The sequence below is a fragment of the Chenopodium album genome, chromosome 7 (genome assembly GCF_948465745.1).
Source record: "Chenopodium album chromosome 7, dcCheAlbu1.1, whole genome shotgun sequence".
In the NCBI taxonomy this organism is placed as follows: Eukaryota; Viridiplantae; Streptophyta; class Magnoliopsida; order Caryophyllales; family Amaranthaceae; genus Chenopodium; species Chenopodium album.
The window spans coordinates 73,342,598-73,363,266 of record NC_137840.1 but is presented as its reverse complement, the minus strand read 5'-3'; the positions used below and the strand labels follow the sequence as shown (position 1 = coordinate 73,363,266).

Genomic DNA, 20,669 nt, shown 5'->3' with positions numbered 1-20,669 from the left:
GTAAAGAGGTTGGCGACTAAATGACAGATTGCAGGTGGGTGAAGCTCCTTTGTTCTTGTCAATTCTAATCATCTCCGATTCAGGAAGATTTGTGCTAAAAATTGTCTTCTGATATAAGGAAGCGAATTCTAGTTCGATTAATGATGCACTTGTTCCAAGACCAAAAATATAAGTGGGCATTAGAAGCTCCAAACTTTGGGCATCCTTCCACTTAACAATGCTGAATGTGTCTTAACTGGGGTAGAGCAGCAGTACACAGAATCACAGGCTCACAAAAGGCATTTTGCTTTGCAGGACGGTTTCCTTATCTAGTATTACTTTGTCGATGTAACACTTGTCTGTATCGAATCAGCACGTTGCTTCTCAATAGCAGTGTAGAAGTATGTTTTATTTTATCAAAACTTGCAGATTTGACGAGAAATTAAATATGTTAAATTGAGTTATATGCACTTTTCTCTCTTCCTGTTTTCAGACTGTTAACAGTTCTCACTTCTCTATTCAGTTATAATGCAAAATTGAGGATAATGAGCTAACTCATATCTTAGTCAGGCTATATGTGCAGTTGTGCCTACTCCATGGACTTTGTAGACGACTTAATTGGTTCATATGTACCCAAACACCAAGTTGTTAATCTGGAATAACTGCAATGAATAAGATTGTTTGGTGGTCATATATATGACCGCGTTTAGATGAAAATGCCTAGCAATTACAGTCCAAAACAGCCTGTTATCATAAATCATACTTTTTGGAGAAATAGCTGTTGTAATCAAACAAACTGACTCCATAATTCAAATGAGAAAGAACAATCAATAATTTTCTACTGAACGGAGACAACAGTTGAGAATCAAGTCTAAAGCAGCCTCCTCGAAACTTCAAATGATCCAAAATTACCATTCAACGGAGTTGGTCTGTCCAGAGCTATTGGTGTGCAATGCAATCTTTTCGGATACATCAGCTAAGCAATTATGGTTACAGTTGATAAGGTACTGAACAAAGTAATAGGTCTCTTCTGTGGTGTTTCCGTCTGGTACATCAACTACGAATGATTCAATGACTAATGTTCCTGGCCTTCCTTCGATTGTTTCTGGGTGAACTGTTATTGTTGATGAGTAATTCTGCAGCGAAAACATTAAGACAGTGTTACCTCTTTGTTATTACAATATCACATCTAGCAGGTAGACAAACCAGCAGGATGATGATCATAAGGTTTCTATTCTGTTCAACTTAAACTCAACTTTCAATCAGAAAAAAAATCAACTTTATCAGTAAAAACAGCAAAAGAGAAAACATCAGTGAATCAGAAAAATCAGTTTTCAAAAAAACTGCAGAAACCTGCAGAAGAAAAAACACCAGTGAAACAGAAAATTCAGTTTACTCAGTAAAAGTCATTTTTGATCAATAACAATCGTTTTAATATCATGTTCAATGTTTAGCAATGTATTTCAAGAACAAAGAAGTCGATATACCCTTAATCTATGATCGCCCCCCATGATTCTGACACCAAATATACGATGCTCATCGTCGAGAAGCTCCAATCTTTCGGTGCTGGTGGTTGCAGGAAGTCCTGATCGAACATTAACTTCTCTAACTGTACCAACTTTAAAATCTCCTCTTGATGTACATTCACTAATAAATGGCTTGTATTTCTGGGGTTGATCAAAGCTTCTCACTAAAGACCAAACCTGATAACAATATCACCAAATTTGTCAACAACACAAATTGCAACAACCAAGAATCTGCACATTAAGTTCAAATGAATGCAGAATCATCAATTACCAAGTTTGCATTTTGATTGTAATATAGTCATCAAAAAGTCAAGCACATTGTTTTTGACTTCTTAGCTTGGCATAAAGCATGGTCATGTTCTCTTCGCCTGATTTTTACTAAAATCAAATTATATTTACGGTCTTATTGATACTGATTTTTATTGATTAAAATACATTACGGATTCAAATTGATTTTTATCAATTAAAACTTGGCAAAGAAAATGCTCTAAATCAGTAGAAAATGCAGCAGCTTGATTCAAGATGACATTTCATTGATGGATAATTTGGGGAATCTAAAAATATGAGTAATTTACATATATGCAACAAAAAAATGGACTAACAAATAATACAATTGTAATTTACATGTAATAGTATATAGTTCTATGAAATAAAGATCCTATCTTTAATCATTATACCACCAATATAGAACAAAATAAAACAGATTATGATCAATCAGATTTCTTTGTCTTAAATACAACAAAAAAAGCAAAAAATAAAATAAATTAATAAAAATAAAAGAGAAAGAAAGAAAGTACAATATCAGTAGGAGCTTTGATGCGTTTAGTGACAGAAGAAGAACATTGATTGGCTCCAATCTCTTGCTGTGTGTGATACTTGGTTATGAACTCTGCCTCCATTATTCTTATTTCTAAAAATATTTCTGTAAATTAAACAAAGATAAAAAGTATTTATTTTTGGCAAAATTTTCCCAATTTAAGTAAATGAAAATTATTAAGTGGAAAAAAAAAATTAAGAACAAAGAAAAAGGAGCTTGAGATATTTTGAGTGAGAAGCTATTATTGGTGCACAAAGAGTCAAGATATAGAAAAAATAAAATAAAAATGAGAACTTTAGCATAAAAAGTGGGTCCCACATATAGAAACTCGTATTGTGATTGGTTGGACGTTCCTAGATGTTAGTTGGTGGATCATGGTCTGACCGCCCAAGTTGTGTTAGTGCCTTTGCTTCCGGGTTATGGCATTTTGAACTACTTTTTTGCCTTTTTGAATGTAAACTATTTATTTATCTATATATGTGCACTTTCTTGAATTATTAATTACGATTACAACATTTAGTACTCCATATGTTATACAAGGGTCCATATCTTTGATTTAACTCAATCTGATTTACAATTTAATTGATCTTGGTTCGGTTGGTTTTTGGATAAGGAATAACGGGATTTAATAGTTGTTTGGTTAGATTAAACGTAGGATGTTGTATAAAGTGATAGAAAATTGATTGTTTTTATACTTTATTTTTTAGAAAGTGAATAAAAAGTTACTCGTATTTGATTGATTTTGAGAAGTAGAATTTTGTGTGAGAAGTGTAGTTGACCTTTTTTTTTTTGGCAAGATATAGAACTTAACTTTGTTTACCATACACAAACACCCATTTTTATGCCTTTCTATTATTAAAAAGTCAACTAAACAAATACTTGGATTGTGCTTATCTTGATATAATGGTATTAAATGGAGCTACTTTATTGCCTTATCTCAATAAATTAATTAAATTCCCTTTAAAAAAAAACTGATTAAATTTAGTATCATCTACTCTTTGATTTGTCAATATGCTAATGGTTTATGAACATAAAATTAAGTAATAACTTTCAAAGAATGAAATGTCAATAAGTATCAATTACAAATTAATGCATGTTTGGAAAGAAGAAAATCCTCCAAAAAGGTAGTAGGGTCTAAAACATTGAGGGGTCTAGAGGTGGTGGGGGTGATGGTTGAAAGAAAAATTATTGTTTTTATAGTTTTTTTTTTTTATTATTTATTTATTTATTTTTTTTTTTTTGAGAAGATGTTTTTATAGATGTTAAGAAAGCCATAAGAAGGTTGTTATTTACTCCTTATTTGTTAACGTTTGAGGTTTAAATTATCGCCCTATCTTTCTTGTTTTACCTTTCTTTTGTCTGAATAGCCCACAAACTCAAACAGCTAACATCCTGCAATTCCCAACCAAAAAAAAAGTTATTTTTTTATAAAAAATTAAGAGAGAAGAACATGCCCTAACATTTTAAAGCAAAATCTCTCATTTCAAGCAACCCTATAAAAACCAAGGTTTTCATACACGATTCTTTTAAAAATAAAATGTTTTTGACTGTATGTAATGGTTTGTAGTTATCCTAATTCCTAACATAACAGGTGGGCATCTTTGCAATAAAAACTGTACCTAACATTTGAATAAAAAACTGATCAAATCTCAAAGACCAGCAAAGAAATGAAGAAAATCTCCATTAAATTTACAATTTCTTAAAGGTGCAAGAGAGTTTAGAAGATAAGAAGACATGTCATTAAAAAAAAAAAATCATTTTTTAATTGAAAGATTTTTTCTTTATATAGAACAATTTTAGTGAGACGAAGAAAATATTATACCATGCTCATTATAGTAGGCAGAAAGACTTGTGTGATTGTGGACCCGAGATTTATACTCACGTAACTGACATTATATTGAACATAGTGATCCTTATTTTTAACATAGTTTCCTTATTTTTAACATAGTAACCATTATTAAAACTTGTATAACGTTTAATATTATTGTGAATTTGAATACGATTTTATATCCCTAATTTGAACATAGTGACCTTTATGATTTATATTAACCAGTATATAACATATTTCATTAAAAAAGTTAACCTCTTATAGCATATATATTACTAAAATAACTTTTATTTCAACATAATAACCTTGTTTTATTATAGTGAACTTTTTTTTTTATTAACAAAACAACCATATTTTCTCTAATACTAGTGGTTCACAATAAATTAGTGTGAACCAGATTCATTTAAGAATTTGTGTATAATAGGACGAATGGAGTATTACACCATGCTCATCATAATGTTGTCTTTTAATTACCAACTAATATCATTATTGAATGTCACATGTCACTTTTAAAAAAGAAAATTGTTATTTTATCCATATAAGTTATAACTGTATTTGTGTGATTAGTTGTTATCTTGGAATTGACAGTTGACTTTTACCAATACCATTGCTACTCTTGCAACTTCAATTAGGACCATTACACACCCATTTTCTTTCTCTTTCTCTTTCCTTTGAATGATCAATAGCTTTTACAATTTTGTATTTTACATATACTTTTCTTTTCTTTTCTTTTACAAGTAATTTTTTTTTTTTTTTTTTTTTTTTTGGAATTTTATTGAAAATTTGTCAAATATTTATCATCAAAGATGAAAGCTACTGAATCATCTTCATGTTCAGCATCAACAAGTAGGGTGCTCTACTCTTTTTGGCTAAGTTCTTGTTCATGGCGCGTTCGATTTGCTTTAAACTTAAAAGGTTTAATCTTTACTTTCCTCTGTTTTTTTTCCTCCAACATTTTACTTATTTAGCATTTCAATTTAGTCAATCTATGTTTCAAAAAAAAAAAAAAAAAAAAATTGCAAATTTTGAAAATTATGAGTATAACTTTAGACTAATCTGAGCTTGATCAAGCTGTAGGGCTTCAATTTGAGTATAAAGCAGTTGATCTTATCAAAGGGGAGCAATTTAATCCAGGTAAAAAAACCCTGTTGTTTTGTCTAAACTAACTTTTTTAGGCTTCATAAAATCTTATGCCTAAATCAAACCAAGATATTGCTCTCAATTTGGTTAATTATTTTGTTTTATGATACTGATCCTGCTAGTAAATTAATGAATAAGATCGATTTTAATAGCCATATAATGAAGGGAGTAGTTATTACTTATTAATGGGATGTTAATTAACATTATTAGTGAAGTTGGAAATTTTAGTATGATTGTTTTCAATTAATATCAATCTGAAAAATTGGAATCGAAATTACCTGTTTTTTTTAGCTTTCCATCTTTTTTCCGAGAAATTATGTTAACACAATGTTTTTTTTTTTTCTATGAAGCATTTGAGACTGACTGTGAAAGTAAATTCTTGCTTAGTGGTTGCTCTATTGTATTCCAAACAATTTATTTTCACCTTAGGTTCATGAGCTAAGATGTAATATTCGCGGTGTGTTTCCATCATATCTGGAGTGTGGAAGTATGTATATAAGATTAGTAACAATTTGGATCACAGATAGTACAATCTTAATTAACAATTATGATGTAACTTGTAGAATTTGAGAAGATCAACCCACTTGGTTATGTTCCAGTTCTTGTTGATGATGGGGTTGTGGTTTCAGACTCGTTGGCTATCCTTATGGTCAGTAACTAGCTCATTCTCTAGCTCGTGCACTACACGGGATGATTTGTGTTATCATACAGGCCAACATAGCCAACTTAGCTTAATCACAAAATTTCTTCAACAATAACATTACTATGGCTTGTTCATTGATTATTGTCTGTGCTTGTCATCCTTTGTTTAGTACCTAGAAGATAAGTATCCTCAGAATCAACTTTTGCCGGCTGATCCTTGTAGACGAGCTCTCAATCTTCAGGTGAGATCCTGATTACTATCGCCTTTTGAGTTTTCATGACAAATTCAAAGGAATGTTGGTTGAATTACTGAATTACAACATGATTCAGGAAAATTAACCTATGATTTTAGCTCTCATATCACTGTAATTTACTTCTGTGTTTACAGAAATCTGGTATTAACATTTTAAGCTTATGTCTGCTATAGGCTGCCAGTATTGTCAGCTGCAGCATGCAACCACTTCACATGAAATCAGTGCTGGTATGTTGTGTTTCTTGTCTCTGCATTACGTTTCTAGATACACTACATATTAACTAGTTGTTGGCCTGGGACTCTAATATCCCTCATAGGAGCATATCGAGAAGAAAGTTGGTCAAGAGGAGAGTATAACATGGTCTCAAACTGTTATCGAAAAGGGTTTCTCTGGTAAGTGTTCTGTTCTTTCTAATATCTCAGATTAATTCTGTTAAATGAAATGCTCAAAAACAGAATAGATAATCTTTATATGCAATCAGCTAAACACTTTGTATGCCTTCTTGATCAATATGTTTGGTTAAGTTAGCGCGATTCATTGTATGCTGTTTAATCAAGGTACTGAAACAGAAGTAATAATACGCGCTGTATATGTTCTTGCAGCTCTTGAAAAGTTACTAAAAGATTTCGCTGGAAGATATTCTACCGGAGATGAAGTATCCATGGTTTGTAATTTTGTATAGTATCCAATATTTCAATGACCTTAATCATAGACCTTATATTATCTAAGCAAATAACATACTGTAATCAGATATAAGAGGGTTAAAAACTTAAAACATCATATTCAATCAAATTATTTGTATGATTTGTAATGTAACAAATATTTAGTGACTAATAAAACGTACAAGTATATCAAAATGAGGTATGTATGCACTAACATTGTTTCGTCTTTACTTGATTTCAGGCAGATGTATTTCTGGCACCACAGATTTCTATAGCAATGGACAGATTTAAGACTGATATGGTAATTTATGTTCATTTCCAAGGATGATACATAACTCAGTAAATTTATTTCCAAGTTATTAGACTATGCACTAATTAGGCAGTGTAATGCTTACATTTTACGAGTTATTGCTTGTGCAGTCGAAGTATCCTACATTACGCAGGGTGTATGAATCATGTGAATCAATGCCGGAATTTCAAGCCTCTATACCTGAAAGACAGCCGGATGCGAAGTGAGTGTAGCTCTGCTAGAGTCTCTCATCTCACCAAAGTATTAAACAGTAAAGGTTTTTGGAATTAAGTATGTCGTGATGTAATTTTATAAAATTGATTGTTAGATCATTAATCAATCAACAAGTTTACTATCTATTTTTTTTAAAACTTTGAAGCTCCTTCTACTTAGGGACGTTGTGCAATCAACCACCATACAGATGCTTAGAACCACCCATAATGGTCGAGAACTATTTAAAAATATACAAAGTATAATACGAGAGTATGAGTAGTATACTAAATTAAAGCATTGGCCATATGTTTGTTATAGATATGGTATATAAATATAACATTAATTTTGTTATTAAAAGCCCGTCTAGCTCAGTTGGTAGAGCGCAAGGCTCTTAACCTTGTGGTCGTGGGTTCGAGCCCCACGGTGGGCGTGTATTGATTTTTTATTTTTTTTTTTGATGCAATTTCCTTATTCAGTTCAACTCCAGCGGTATATGCTCAAGTGCTCTATAACCTAAGACCAATTTATCGGTTCACAACTTGCACTGATTTAATTAACTCAAACCTACTACAAACATTTATGGCAACATATAATGATCATATATGGTTTTAAACGGCATTATATGACCCTGAGATGTATCCCCTAAAATTTAAGCCTTTTGAACACTGGATCTCGAAACTTCAAAAATTTGTCAAAAAGCATGGATATAATTAGCCTTTAATTTTGGAATTTTTTAACTTTTAATTTATTCACCCGGAAATTAAAATTATCGAAATGTTTACCATGGTCCCTAATACCCTCCGGGAGTCCAATTTGGTGGGTGGAATCATCCAATTTGCCTTTAAACGGCCAATTTGCCGGTATACAACTTGCACCGATTTCATTCACTCAAGCCTACCACGAACATTTAAGACAACATATAATGATCAGTTATGGTTCCAAACGGCATTATATGACACCGAGAGTATCTCTAAAATCTTACTTCCTCCGTTTTCTTTTAGATGCCACACACACTTTTTCACGGTATTTAAGAAATGTGTGGTTCACATGATATAATACACTTTAAAATGGGATGAGTGGTTGTTAGGAGTGTAATTTAGTGGGCCATGTGCTTTAAATAAGGGAAATAATATAGTTTTTTTTTCCCTAAAGTAACTTTCCTTTTTTTTTTCCCCTAAAAAAAAGTAACTTTCCTTTTATAGTGTGTTGCAAGTATTGTGACATTTCCTTTTTAGGGAAGTGTTGCAAGAAAAAGAAAACGAAGGAAGTATTTCTTTTCGACAACGTACAAGACCCGAAACCTTCAAAATTTCTAAAAAGGCAAGGATATTAGCCGTCAATTTTGGAATTAAAAATTGCCGAAATGTTTACCATGGTCCCTAATATCCCCTGGGAGTCCAATTGGGTGGGTGGAACCATCCAATTTTCTTTTTTCAAACGACCAATTTACCGGTTTACAACTTGCACCGATTTCATTAACTCAAGCCTACCACAAACATTTATGACAACAAATAATGATCATATATGGGTCCAAACGATATTATATGAACACGAGATGTATTCCCTAGAATTTCTAGACTTTTAGACACCGCGCCTTGAAGACTCCAAAATTTCTCAAAAAGCGTGGATATTAGCCTTTAATTTTTTAATTTTTTGACTTTTTTAGCCCGGAAATAAAAATTGCCAAAATGTTTACCATGGTCCCTAATATCCTCCGGGAGTCCAATTGGGTAGGTGGAACCAACCAATTTGCCTTTAAACGACTAATTTAACGGTTTACAACTTGCACTGATTTCATTAACTCAAGCCTACCACGAACATCTATGACAACATATAATGATCATATATGGTTCCAAACGGCATTATATGACCTCATATGTATTCCCCAAAATCTCATGACTTTTCGACACCGGGCCCTAAAACCTCTAAAATTTCTCAAAAAGACCAGTGTGCAGGAGATACCCATTTCCGAGGAACCTTAAGAATTTTACAAGCCGTAGTGGTAGACAGAAGAACCCGGATATCTCGAAGTAACCAGTATAAAGAAATATCGTCCCTCTATTGTTGGGCTAACATTAGATACAGAGGCTCACTGTTCGAGTAAATAAGAATCTTACGAAAACCACGAGAAAAGGCATTACGTAACCCCTAGAAACAAGCCTGTAACTCAGACTATAAGGCTGAAGAAGAGAGAGAAACATGTGCCCCTCCCCCACGGAGTAAAGGAGAGTCACAATCACGAAAAACCCAACCAGCACCTGCCAAGTTGTCGGAGGACGACCAAGACCCGTCACAAATCAAACAAATATCAAACCCCGATGTAGGGTCCCCAGCAAGCGTGGCAGCAAGCCCAAACCAGCTGGCTTAGGACTAGGACCTAAAGCAGAGGAGGAAAGGTAAGAATCTTGAGCTTGCATCCCCTTCACCTTCCACTAAGAGCAAGAAGTAAAACATCATCGGGAGAGACAACTTGTTGTCGGAAATGACATTATTGCGGGACAACCAAATAGCCCAAAGAAGGGAGAAAATTGCACCAGGTTCTCTCAGTCCTTAGCAGCTGCTAATAACGAGACCATAACAGAAAACCATTGGAGAAAGGGAAGATGAAGAAGACCCTGAATATTGAAATGAAATGTGCTACGAACCCACAATGGAGCAACGGAATCACAGTCTCGAAACAAATGGTCGACCGTCTTCTGCTCTCTCTGGCAGAAGCAGCAAATCGAATCCACATATTTGCCACGAACAGCTAGAACTGAGACTATCGAAATACCAGGCCGAATTATTTTCTAGCCAAAGATCTTACATTTTGGAAGTAGGGGAAGCGCCCATAATTTCCTCCACCAGGGAGCAGGCAAGGACCCCAAAGGAGGACACCTGACAGTCTGCTGCAATAAAAGAGCATAGGCAGACTTCGTAGAAAAGGAGACATCCTTAGAGAATTTCTAGTACACAAAATCATCTATAAGTTCCTGCGGACGATCTAGACTAAAGATCCTAACGACAGTTGGGCCATCAAAAAACTGATTGACTCTCGAGGAGTCCCACGCGTTAGAACGCGGATCAATTATATTAGACACATGAGTCGGAAGATCCGACTTAGATAAACCATCCTTAAATGACACTAGACCCCCAGGAGCCCAGTCATCAGCTGTAATGCGAACCATATTACCTCTACCCACTTTCCAACGTACACCAGAATAAACAGTCGAAAGAGCCATATGTAACCCACAACAACCCCAGGAGGGTCGAGAAATACGAGCTTCCGAGGTGCCAGGCAGAGAGGGGTACTTCGAAAACATGAGCTTAGAAACCAAAAGTTGAGGATTTCAAAACATCCTCCACCCTATACCAGCAAGGAGGCTGAATTAAAGCAGGAAATGTTGCGCAAACCCAAACCCCCTAAACCTTTGGGTAAGTGAAGTAGAGAAGCCGAGCGCAACGCCAAACCCTTCCGAGAACCAGATGATCTCCACCAAAAGCTGGCACGCATACTGTCAAGTTTAGAAGCTACAGAAGACGGTATCTTGAAAACCTACAAGATATGATTAAACGATGCGACTACTACCAAATTTATGATAACCAGTTTTGCTGCTGTCGACAAACGAAGAGAAGCAAAGGTAGACAACCGGCTAACAACCTTGTCGATTAAAAACCTGAATTCTGAAACTTTACTCCTACCAAGGTCAACAGGAAGGCCCAGATAGTACCCAAAGAAGCTTTTGATTGTAGACGAAGACTGCGAGCCAAAAAATTACAGTAGCCGTGAGGCGTATTCGGGTTAAACTTGACAAAAGACTTCTGAAGATTAATGATTTGACCCGAAGCAAAGCAAAAGGCCGAAAGAATGGCCATGACATTGTCACATGCCTGGGGCGAAACCTGGAAAAATAACATCAAATCATCTACAAAGAAAAGATGAGAAATCGAAGGTCCACCCCTAGAAACATGAATACCAGAAAACAAAGCATGTTCTTCCGCTCGCCTAAAAGAGGCCGACAACACCTCCATACACAAGTACACAACACAAAAAGATACGGTGATAGAGGATCATCCTGTCTAAGACCACATTGTGGTCGAAAGGAGGGTGCAAGACTCCCATTCACAAGAACGTGGTACGAGACAGTTGTAACACACTGTTCCATAATATGAACCCAATATTGCGGAAAACCAAAAGCCCGTAAAACTTGACTTAAAAAATCCCAACGCACTCTATCATAAACTTTATTCATATCCAATTTTAGAGCCGCGTAAAAACGTTTCCGTGCTTTGGAAGCATTCATAAAGGACAGAAGCTCGTGCTTAAATTTTTGTTGGTGTGGCTATATCGAGCTGTTGTTTGTGCATGGGTGTTACTGGATCTAAGGTATGTTGTTGGATTAGCTGAAGTTTATTAATTGGTTTCTTTATACTTAAAAAGAAAATAGAAGAAGAAGAGAGAGCACAAGATGACAAGAATGAGTTAAGCATGATTACCCAGTCATATATGAGATGCCATACACACTTGGAAGCTTGAAAATTAATTGCCAATATCAAAGTTTACATAAACCATTAGTGAATCGTTAAATAAATGTATTTTGTAATTTTACCTACATTGAAGAAAGTGAATCGAGTTTTAAATAAACCACATTATATTTTGAACACATGGTAAGTGAGTAGAGTTTTCGAAAATGGAGATCGTACAAAATTGAACAATCTATCTCATAGTAAAGCCCAACAGCTAATTACAACAACAATTGTTATAATACCGTTTGATCAATTGTTACTCCGTATAATATTTTGTAAAACTACAAAATCGCGAAATTTAGGAAGAAACGGCAGTGATGCTTTTCCAGACATCAGCGTCATACCATGTGACTTATTCATGATGAAGGAATAGAAGGTGCCAACCATAATTTAACTTTCTTGTCAACTCCAGATGACCCCAAAATGAAAGATTCAGAATTCCCTGAAAAAAGAGGGAAGAAGGGAATTAATTCCAAGAACCAAACATCATCCTTAACATAGCTAACACAGTTAGCTACTCCAGTAATTATTGGAACGGAATTAAAAAAGTTTTCACATTATGAAACTTACCAACAGGAAGGGCCTTAGGTGCCCATGTAATCCATGTAATATCACCTGCATGCAAGATTCTCATATATTAAGTTCATAAAGGCGCGCAATCAAGATGATGAAAGAAAACTTAACCATGTGATCACTGGACACTCACACAGATAAGAAAAGGAAAAGAAAACTGGAGACACAAAGCACAAGTAGGATGGATTAGAGAAGAAGGCAAGGAATACAATCAAAACTGACAGCGAACAAATAACATAGATTGCTGGTACCTACATTGAAGAAAGTAAATAACAAAAGAGTATATTACACGTTTACACTGCCACCAAACTCCTTAACTCCAACAAGACCAAGGCAATGCGTGAAAGCAGAACAACACTAGAATATATTAATAACATCACCCTCCTTGAGCAGAACACAATAACAGCAATTTGCAAAAGTGAGCTTATCAGAATACAATAAGCAATAGCAGCAATTTGCACAAGTGGGATTAGCGTTAAGAAACTATACATGAACAGCAAAAGAATCTCTTAACAAAGATAGCCAAGTCATCTTCCAGGAACATCCAGTGGGTACACTACAGCAGAATCTCTTTAACTTTTGAAGGAATCCCAATCAAACTTTATAATGAATTATTTTAGAGACTAGGCTCAGAAGTCCCAAAATCAAAAGCATGTATTAGACGATGGAAGATTAGCAAGATGGCTTTCACTATTCCAAAAGTAATGATGATCTAAAATAACAAGGAACATATAGTAAGCATTCATTTGAGCAGCAAAAGAAACTTGTAGGTTTATGTAGACTTGGATGTTGGAATATATGACCATATAAAATATTGTCCACTTAAATCGCTCTTTAAAGATGTGAACATCAACAGTCATACGATATACGAAGTAAATTTCATATTTCAATGAAAGAAATTCTCATACTATACTTTTGCGTAACCTGCATCTTCCCCCTGAATAAAGGACTTACCGTCATGAGCATTTTCAGCAGTATCCAAAACCTTTCCAGTCTCAGAACATAGCCATTGCAATGTAGAGCCATGAGTAGCAGCAAGTATCTTTCCATCAGGAGATAAACTAAGATGAACATAATGCAAAGTTGCTCCTTTTGAATCATGCAGAGGAATTGGAAATCCTCTTAGAATCTTGGGGTCCTCATCCATATGATAGCGAACTGCAATAACAGATAAAATATTATTGAGTCCAATGAAAACAAGTATAGCAGGAGCATAAAATAAAAATTAAATAAAAAAAATCTATTCTTATATTCTTGCCTCAAAAATAAGTTCCATCCATGACACTAAATTTTATCATTCACAAACTTTGAATTACTTTACACAATAGTACAATACACATCACAGATTTTCGTGTCCACAATACACATCACAGATTTTCGTGTCCACAGAATTTAAACTAAATTAAATTCACTGTTAATTTGAAATGGCACATTGGACTGTAGTGGTCTAGTGGATAACATGTTCCAGCTCATTACAAAGCAAAAAGGAACAATTCTCACATGAATTAAAGTAGATGGTTTTACTAGTGATTAAATATGCTATCTTCAAATCTACGAGATTAACCATGATTCGGAGAAAGGAAAACACATACCATTAATATTCCATATTTTTAAGGTGCCATCCTTGGATGCAGTTATAATTTGATCTGAGTTTGCTGTAAAGCATAGGCAGGTAACTGCACTCTGTGAACATAAAAGATGTAAGAAAGTAAGCAAAGGACACAGTTGTTTCATGTATGAAATACAACAAATGATTGTTATTTGCTAATGAGAATTGCATAAACAAATTAAAAGAAGAGGTACTCCCAATAACCAAATTGCTAATGAGAATTGCATAAACAAATAAATGCGGGACTATATCTCCAAAGCCTTTCAACAGAAAGTTTATCAGATGAAACTTAGACACTTTAAGCACCATGAATAACTGAATAATAATATCTACACAATGGAATCCTGTAATTTCCCAAAAATACATGTAATTAGAAAATATCCAACTCGATTGGCCCAGTAAACTTTAATGCAAAGGATATACAATATAATCAGTAAAGTCATGTAAACAATGAGTATGAAAGCAAAGATGATGAGTAACCTTGTGTCCCTTGAGTTGCATAGCCTTGTTAACCTCCTTAACAAAACCATCCTTTGAGTAAATAATTTCCCAAATCTGCAGAAAAAATTCGAACAGATCCTTAGACAAAAACCTCGGATAGTGGAGCTTGAGATCAGGCAAATTAGACCATAAGCTAAATAATGCCAAAGTGCAATAAAAGTAAACAGAATAGATAGCACCATAATAGAAGAAAAAAAAAAAAGGGTGCAATTTTAGCATTGAAAAAGTACTATGAACCCCCCATATGCCATATCTCTTTGCATAATGCAACTGCTACATAAGATCAATGAATCAAATTTTAAAATAAAGAAAATGATGCACAAAACAAGTGAGTTAGTGCCAAGGTGCCAACTAACGATACATAAACATATACATGTTAGTGCCTTTAGAGAGCACAGATATGTGTAATAAAACTATACAAGTCAATATGGGGACACATAAATAATTTTTAAATATTTTTTTACAAAACACCATTGTATTTGCATGAGCAGTCGTGGCTTTGAGTTACAAAATTACAACTTGCTTCACACACACACACACACACACACACACACACACAATGATATAGAAATAAGAGGTATACAATACAATGATACATCTCTTGATCTATAGTCACTAAAAAACGAGTATAATATTTCTTATATGTAAATTTTAATTGTAAAAATACACTAAATATTTTAAAAATGGGTTATGATGGCTAATTTAGAAGAGTAACGGTCTATAATAAATGTTGAGTGCATTTAAAACACAGATAACAGAACAACCTACTTTTAATTCAATACATATATAGCAAAAAGTAAGCAAGACAAACTGCTGCTTCTGACCCTATGAAGGGGAAACATAAAAGTGCATTAACCTACAAATGCTAGTACAATGATCATTATCAATGGAAGTCGCATAATGCTAGTACGCATTAGGCATATTAATAAACCACACACCTTCACATCAGCAGTAAATGCTGCAGCTGCCATAAAACGTCCATTTGGTGATAATGAAGCCATGTGGTTTTTAAGTTGATTAGTATCAACTGTTCCCAATAGCTTTCCGGATTTTCCATGCCAAAGCTTAATCTCAGTTGCTGAAAACATGCATTGAGGAGAGTTAGTTCCTCTATAACAGAAAGAAATTCAATGAAAAAACAAAAAGAATTTATTCCCAAGACAATCAGAGGGAGAGGGACCTAGATGAAGACCAGCTCTAGTCATAACCTTTATAAACAGAATAATTGCAGAAGATGAAGAAAAGATAAGTAGAGCAATAAGGAGAATTCAGTAATTAATAAGAGTTACAGCACAAACTTCTAAACACTCAGCTAATCAAACCAAGTTTACCCTAATTACATCACACACACACACACACACACACACACACACACACACAGAGAGAGAACACTGGAGTTTCTGTTCTTAACAAAATTCTAGTGTGGGACTGACAGTTCACAATTTTTTTTTTTTTAGTCACTGTTTCTTCTTAGCCATATAATGAACACAAATCTTGGACTAGTGGTACAATCACATTTATCAATGAGATTAAGATCATTAAATCTTTAAAAGAGCAGCAATGTATCTCACCAATAAAGTTAACAGAGCTAGAGATTTTTAAGAGGTTTTAATTTGTTGCTTCACTTGCTTGCATTACTATCTTAACAACAACTAAACCACAGCCTTATTCCCAAAAGGATGGGTTGGCAAGAATCATATCCACATCACTCTAATATTGAGGAATCCATAGATATTAAAAAGATTTACAATTTATTACACACAACACTATCATAGCTTGTCATGTTTCTAAATTTATTAATTCTCATCATCAAAAGAGCTTATACCGCATACCTTTGAACAACCTCTCAACCAGTCTAGACAGGGTACTTAGGAATAAGACATCTTTACCTTCACACACCTCATTATATGAGTAGTAATTAAAGCAATGGTATTTTTTATCGATTATCAGGACACGTGATGATATGGTTAAATTATAACATCAACATCAGATATATACCTTCTGAGCAGGAAGCTATAACAGTGCTTCCATCAGCACTGCCATATCTAGCATTAGCTCCAAAAATATTCAATATTGCATTTTTGTCATGGATTTTGTGATGTTCCCATTTGATTTCAGGAAGAGGAAGCTTCGCTTGTTTACTTTCACTCGAAGGTTTAGCATTCTCTTCTGCATACATATAAATTGAAGATCCCAAAAGATTTTGAGTAGCTACTACGATTGATGAATCATCCTCTAAGAAAGCAACAGCAGTTGGATGGTTTCCAGCTGGCATGTTAATACGCAAGAATCTGCATGAAAAAAACATATAACCAACTTCAAAACCCCGCAATAATCTTTATAGAAACCATCTGGGGATAAAAAATAATTTATGGACACATACTTGAAACTTTTATTTGAAACATCATCCAGCCTAAAAACTCGGACCACACCATCTGCACAAGCTGCAGAAGAACAAACAAAAATCAAACATTGCAAAAACTGATTTATTTTCTTTTATAAACTTGGAAAGATCACAGCCATTGCACGCAAGTGGAACACTCAATTCTTACTCTACTAGTCATATGAATAGGGAAAATTGGGAATAACCATGAGGTAATAGATCGAATTGATAATGGCGACAATTTAAGATGACTTTCCAAATCCTAGTTTTAGGGTTGCTGATTCCCTAACAGGACATAATAGAGTTGTAGGTATGTTATTATGCTTAATATTGGCAAATTAAACGAATGCTTAAGGAGAGGAACTGTCCAACAGAAACACTAGAAAAACTATATGTGAAGATTCATGAAGGTTAATTCACAAAGAGGGAAACCAAGCAGGGCTAACTAAAAGAAGTTAAGAGTACGGGGAAAACAAAAGAGGAGTGAGCAATACTGCCTGAGGACAATTTGAAGAGTAAAGAGAGTGGCAGTTGATTAATCATGGTCTACTTTCCTATTTCTAGTGATGAAGCTTGAATTGCAAACAACAAATAAGGGCACAGCCATATACTTAAGGGTTAATAGGGAAAGACACGTCATTTCACAGCCTTAAGGAGCATTACATTACAACCCAATTGAATTCTATAATCCCGAAGCTGAATCAGTATCTAATTAAGCTGAATCAGTATCTAAGTAAGCTTAATGAAATGTCAAACAAATAGAAAACACAATTAACAATTTCAATGCTTGTAGATATTAGAATTCCTTCCATCTCTAAGTATAATTAATTGTACAGCAAAAAGGACAAACTTTCAGAAAATTGCTTACATGCACAAATTATGAATATACTACCTTCGTTACATATTATTTGCAAAGATTAGACATTTTCCCTCTCTACTATATGTCAAATCGCTGCAAATAATATGTAACGGAGGTAGTATATATGTTCCTGAAAGTTCTTTACATCATCAATTTGCATTATCATTATCCAAACACATTATTATTCATCAACAATAAAACTGCAATTTGTATCCAATGCTACTAAAACTGCACAATATAAAAACCGTAATTCACAACTATTCGAGTTCAATGCAATCCATTATCTAACAGATGAAACTCTCGAGAAAAACATCAAGCAAATCAAAGTTTAAGAATCAATTATAACCTGTGACCAAATTTTTTCCGTCTGATGAAAAACACAGACCACCAACCGAATCACCATGACCTTTCAACGTGTTCAAATCCAATGGATGATGCTTCTTGTTTTGCTCCTGCACAAATTCAATCAAATTTCTGAATCAAACAACATACAATCAAACTAATGCAAAATCAAACAACACAAAAATAAAATCAAAATAACCTAGAAATTACCTTATCAGAAGCATGAGAATGATGCTTAAATTGAGATTTTTTGGAAGCAGTAGGTTTCGAAGGCTTCTTAGAAATCGTATCGTTAACAGGCTCGCCTTTCGCAAGTGCTTCAACTTCGGATTTCTGCTTCCTGAAATAATTTCCGAAGATGAGAAACGAGATGATTGCTCCGAGAATCAATGATAGGAGTATGATCGGAAGTAAGGGATCCATATTTCCCCGCGAAATTTCGTCGGAAAAGGTGGAAGATTGCCGGCGAATAACCCTAGTTTGCCGGAATGTTTGAGTGTTGGTTTGATTGAAGATCGGAAAAATGATAAAAATGGCGGTGAGTTCGTCGAATTAAGCGTTACACTGGTATGGTGTCGTGGGAGTGATAAGTAAATGTCTAATTTGGTAAACAAGTACGGTACTTGGTAAATAACTAGAGTGTACCCGTGCTCATGCACGGGATATACGTTGTATAGTATATATTATGAGAAAAAAATAGTAGAAGTGATAGTTATTAAAGGGTGGTTATTATGTTGTTTTTTTTTTTTTTAATAGAGGGCTAGATTTTAATTGAGTGATACGGGTAGTTATGAGTAACAAACTAATAATGGTGGTTATTGGTTATTTTTTTCAAAAAAATTAAAAAATAGGAGGGCTAGAATTGCACGGATGGGAATTTGGAGTGTTGTGAATGAAAGTTGGAGAAAAAAACACTCTTTATTATGTTGTTTTTTTTTAATAGAGGGCTAGATTTTAATTGAGTGATATGGGTAGTTATGAGTAACAAACTAACAATGGTGGTTATTGGTTATTTTTTTCAAAAAAAAAAAAAAAAATTAAAAAATAGGAGGGCTAGAATTGCAGGGATGAGAATTTGGAGTGCTGTGAATGAAAGTTGGAGAAAAAAACTCTTAAATTATATATTAGATTTGATTACCACGTGGAGTTGCTTTTCTATAGTTTCCACGTGGTGCTTGTTTAATGGCTGTTACGGAAACTTAATTATCACGTCAGCAATTTTTTTTTTTTTGAACATTATGAGAGTTTTACCTAAAAATACAAGAAAAGAAACTAAGTAAATTACGAAGTATGAAATTTTAATCTTTAAATAAGGTCAAGTTACTCAACTTAGTTCAAATCACCTGAATTTTTTTCTAGATTGTCTTAATGATGGCAAGCTTATCTAACTAATCAACCATATTAGTTTCTCAATAGTAATACCTAATTGTGACTTCACATTCATGTTTAACAATGAAGAATTTACACTTTTGGATTAAGTGAATGTAAAGGGAGGAGTTATGTGAGTACGACTCATCTTCAACATTTGACACAACTGTCAATAGACCTTGCGAAGATCACCTTTTAGCGCTATTGACAACCCCTCATAATTGCAAGGAACTCCATTTGGTGTTGGTACACCACTATAGTTCATATTCATACTCCTTCAATCTCTTTTTGTTTGCACCATGGGCCAACTTTATGTGAGAACTTTTTAGGTCAAATGGTGCAAATAATAAGAGATGGAGGGGGCAGTCTTGTACTACTTCCGTCTTTTATTTAAGTGTTTCAGATTGACTTTTGCACTAACAATTTCACATACACAACTTTGACCAATTCAATGTGTTTGCTTTATACATATCTTTAGGTGAATTCCCCCACCATCTCTACAGGCAAGCTTGGTGTGTCAATATTGAATTGGTGTGTCTGAAAGTTTATTCTACTTTATGCTTTTGATATATTTGAAATAATACAGTACATATTTGCTGTTGGATTGGGTGTGAGAACATACACAGCTGCAAATATGTTTTGATCTCTGGCACTCTTAATCAGGTGATCCTGAGAGACAGATCTTTGATAATGTAATATTGTAATACTGTTTTACAACACTTATCTAATAAAGTAGCCTACTTACAATGAATGTTAGTGTAGTTTTTTAACATCACTAGTATGTTGATTTTTTCTAATACCTGATGTACTTTACTTCCACTAAAATGGAAGAGAGAATATTAGAAAGAATTAACATCCTTAGTCTCTCTACCTGTGCTAATCTGAAAATCAAGCTCTACAGTGTTGATGCAGCAGCTATTTTGCTGTAAGAACTCCCGCTTTTTACAGTTGCTGGAGGAAAGCAGCAGAACAAAATGGCTACAAAATATTGATGATCATTCATAACATAAGCATCTTTGTCGCTTCTTGAAACTGCTGAAGGAAGATGCTCAAATTCTAAGGCCGTCTAGAGAGAGACCTTTTCCTGTGAATTGCTTGAGCTTCTGCAGGGGACAAAAAAAAAGCTACTGAAAATGACTTGAAAAAAAAAAAATCAAATCAATATGCAATTAGTGGGT

At 34.2% G+C, this 20,669-nt stretch overlaps 4 protein-coding genes and 1 non-coding gene across 6 annotated transcripts; 2 read left to right on the top strand and 3 right to left on the bottom strand.

Moving 5' to 3' along the window:
* Positions 1-638: 638 nt before the first annotated feature.
* On the bottom strand, positions 639-2,658 carry LOC145638483 (abscisic acid receptor PYL8-like). Its single transcript, XM_081689451.1, has 3 exons — positions 2,303-2,658; positions 1,467-1,682; positions 639-1,115 (listed from the first exon to the last, which is right to left on the bottom strand). Exons 1-3 carry the CDS (start codon positions 2,402-2,404, stop codon positions 888-890), a joined length of 546 nt encoding a protein of 181 aa, XP_081545577.1. The 5' UTR covers positions 2,405-2,658; the 3' UTR covers positions 639-887.
* Positions 2,659-4,905: 2,247 nt separating this feature from the next.
* Positions 4,906-7,494, top strand: LOC145638482 (glutathione S-transferase 2-like). Of its 2 annotated transcripts, none has more exons than XM_081689449.1 (9): positions 4,906-5,065; positions 5,222-5,284; positions 5,854-5,939; positions 6,103-6,174; positions 6,360-6,413; positions 6,503-6,578; positions 6,789-6,850; positions 7,090-7,149; positions 7,269-7,494. In XM_081689449.1, the coding sequence occupies exons 1-9, from the start codon at positions 4,957-4,959 to the stop codon at positions 7,362-7,364; spliced, it is 678 nt and encodes a 225-aa protein (XP_081545575.1). In that variant the 5' UTR covers positions 4,906-4,956; the 3' UTR covers positions 7,365-7,494. The 2 variants fall into 2 exon arrangements, with proteins under 2 accessions (XP_081545575.1, XP_081545576.1); XM_081689450.1 differs by having other exon boundaries at positions 4,907-5,065; positions 5,228-5,284.
* A 213-nt stretch (positions 7,495-7,707) lies between these two features.
* TRNAK-CUU (transfer RNA lysine (anticodon CUU)) lies at positions 7,708-7,780 on the top strand. The gene has a single exon. It is a non-coding gene; the product is annotated as a tRNA-Lys (tRNA).
* A 1,742-nt stretch (positions 7,781-9,522) lies between these two features.
* On the bottom strand, positions 9,523-11,633 carry LOC145640652 (uncharacterized). The gene is made up of 8 exons (XM_081691893.1): positions 11,307-11,633; positions 11,138-11,232; positions 10,934-11,027; positions 10,703-10,885; positions 10,303-10,640; positions 10,157-10,238; positions 9,707-9,782; positions 9,523-9,608 (listed from the first exon to the last, which is right to left on the bottom strand). Exons 1-8 carry the CDS (start codon positions 11,631-11,633, stop codon positions 9,523-9,525), a joined length of 1,281 nt encoding a protein of 426 aa, XP_081548019.1.
* Positions 11,634-11,979: 346 nt separating this feature from the next.
* Positions 11,980-18,674, bottom strand: LOC145638481 (uncharacterized). Its single transcript, XM_081689448.1, has 10 exons — positions 18,334-18,674; positions 18,128-18,233; positions 16,923-16,983; positions 16,538-16,830; positions 15,478-15,617; positions 14,519-14,593; positions 14,022-14,112; positions 13,384-13,587; positions 12,427-12,471; positions 11,980-12,298 (listed from the first exon to the last, which is right to left on the bottom strand). The coding sequence occupies exons 1-10, from the start codon at positions 18,544-18,546 to the stop codon at positions 12,213-12,215; spliced, it is 1,314 nt and encodes a 437-aa protein (XP_081545574.1). The 5' UTR covers positions 18,547-18,674; the 3' UTR covers positions 11,980-12,212.
* Positions 18,675-20,669: the final 1,995 nt, after the last annotated feature.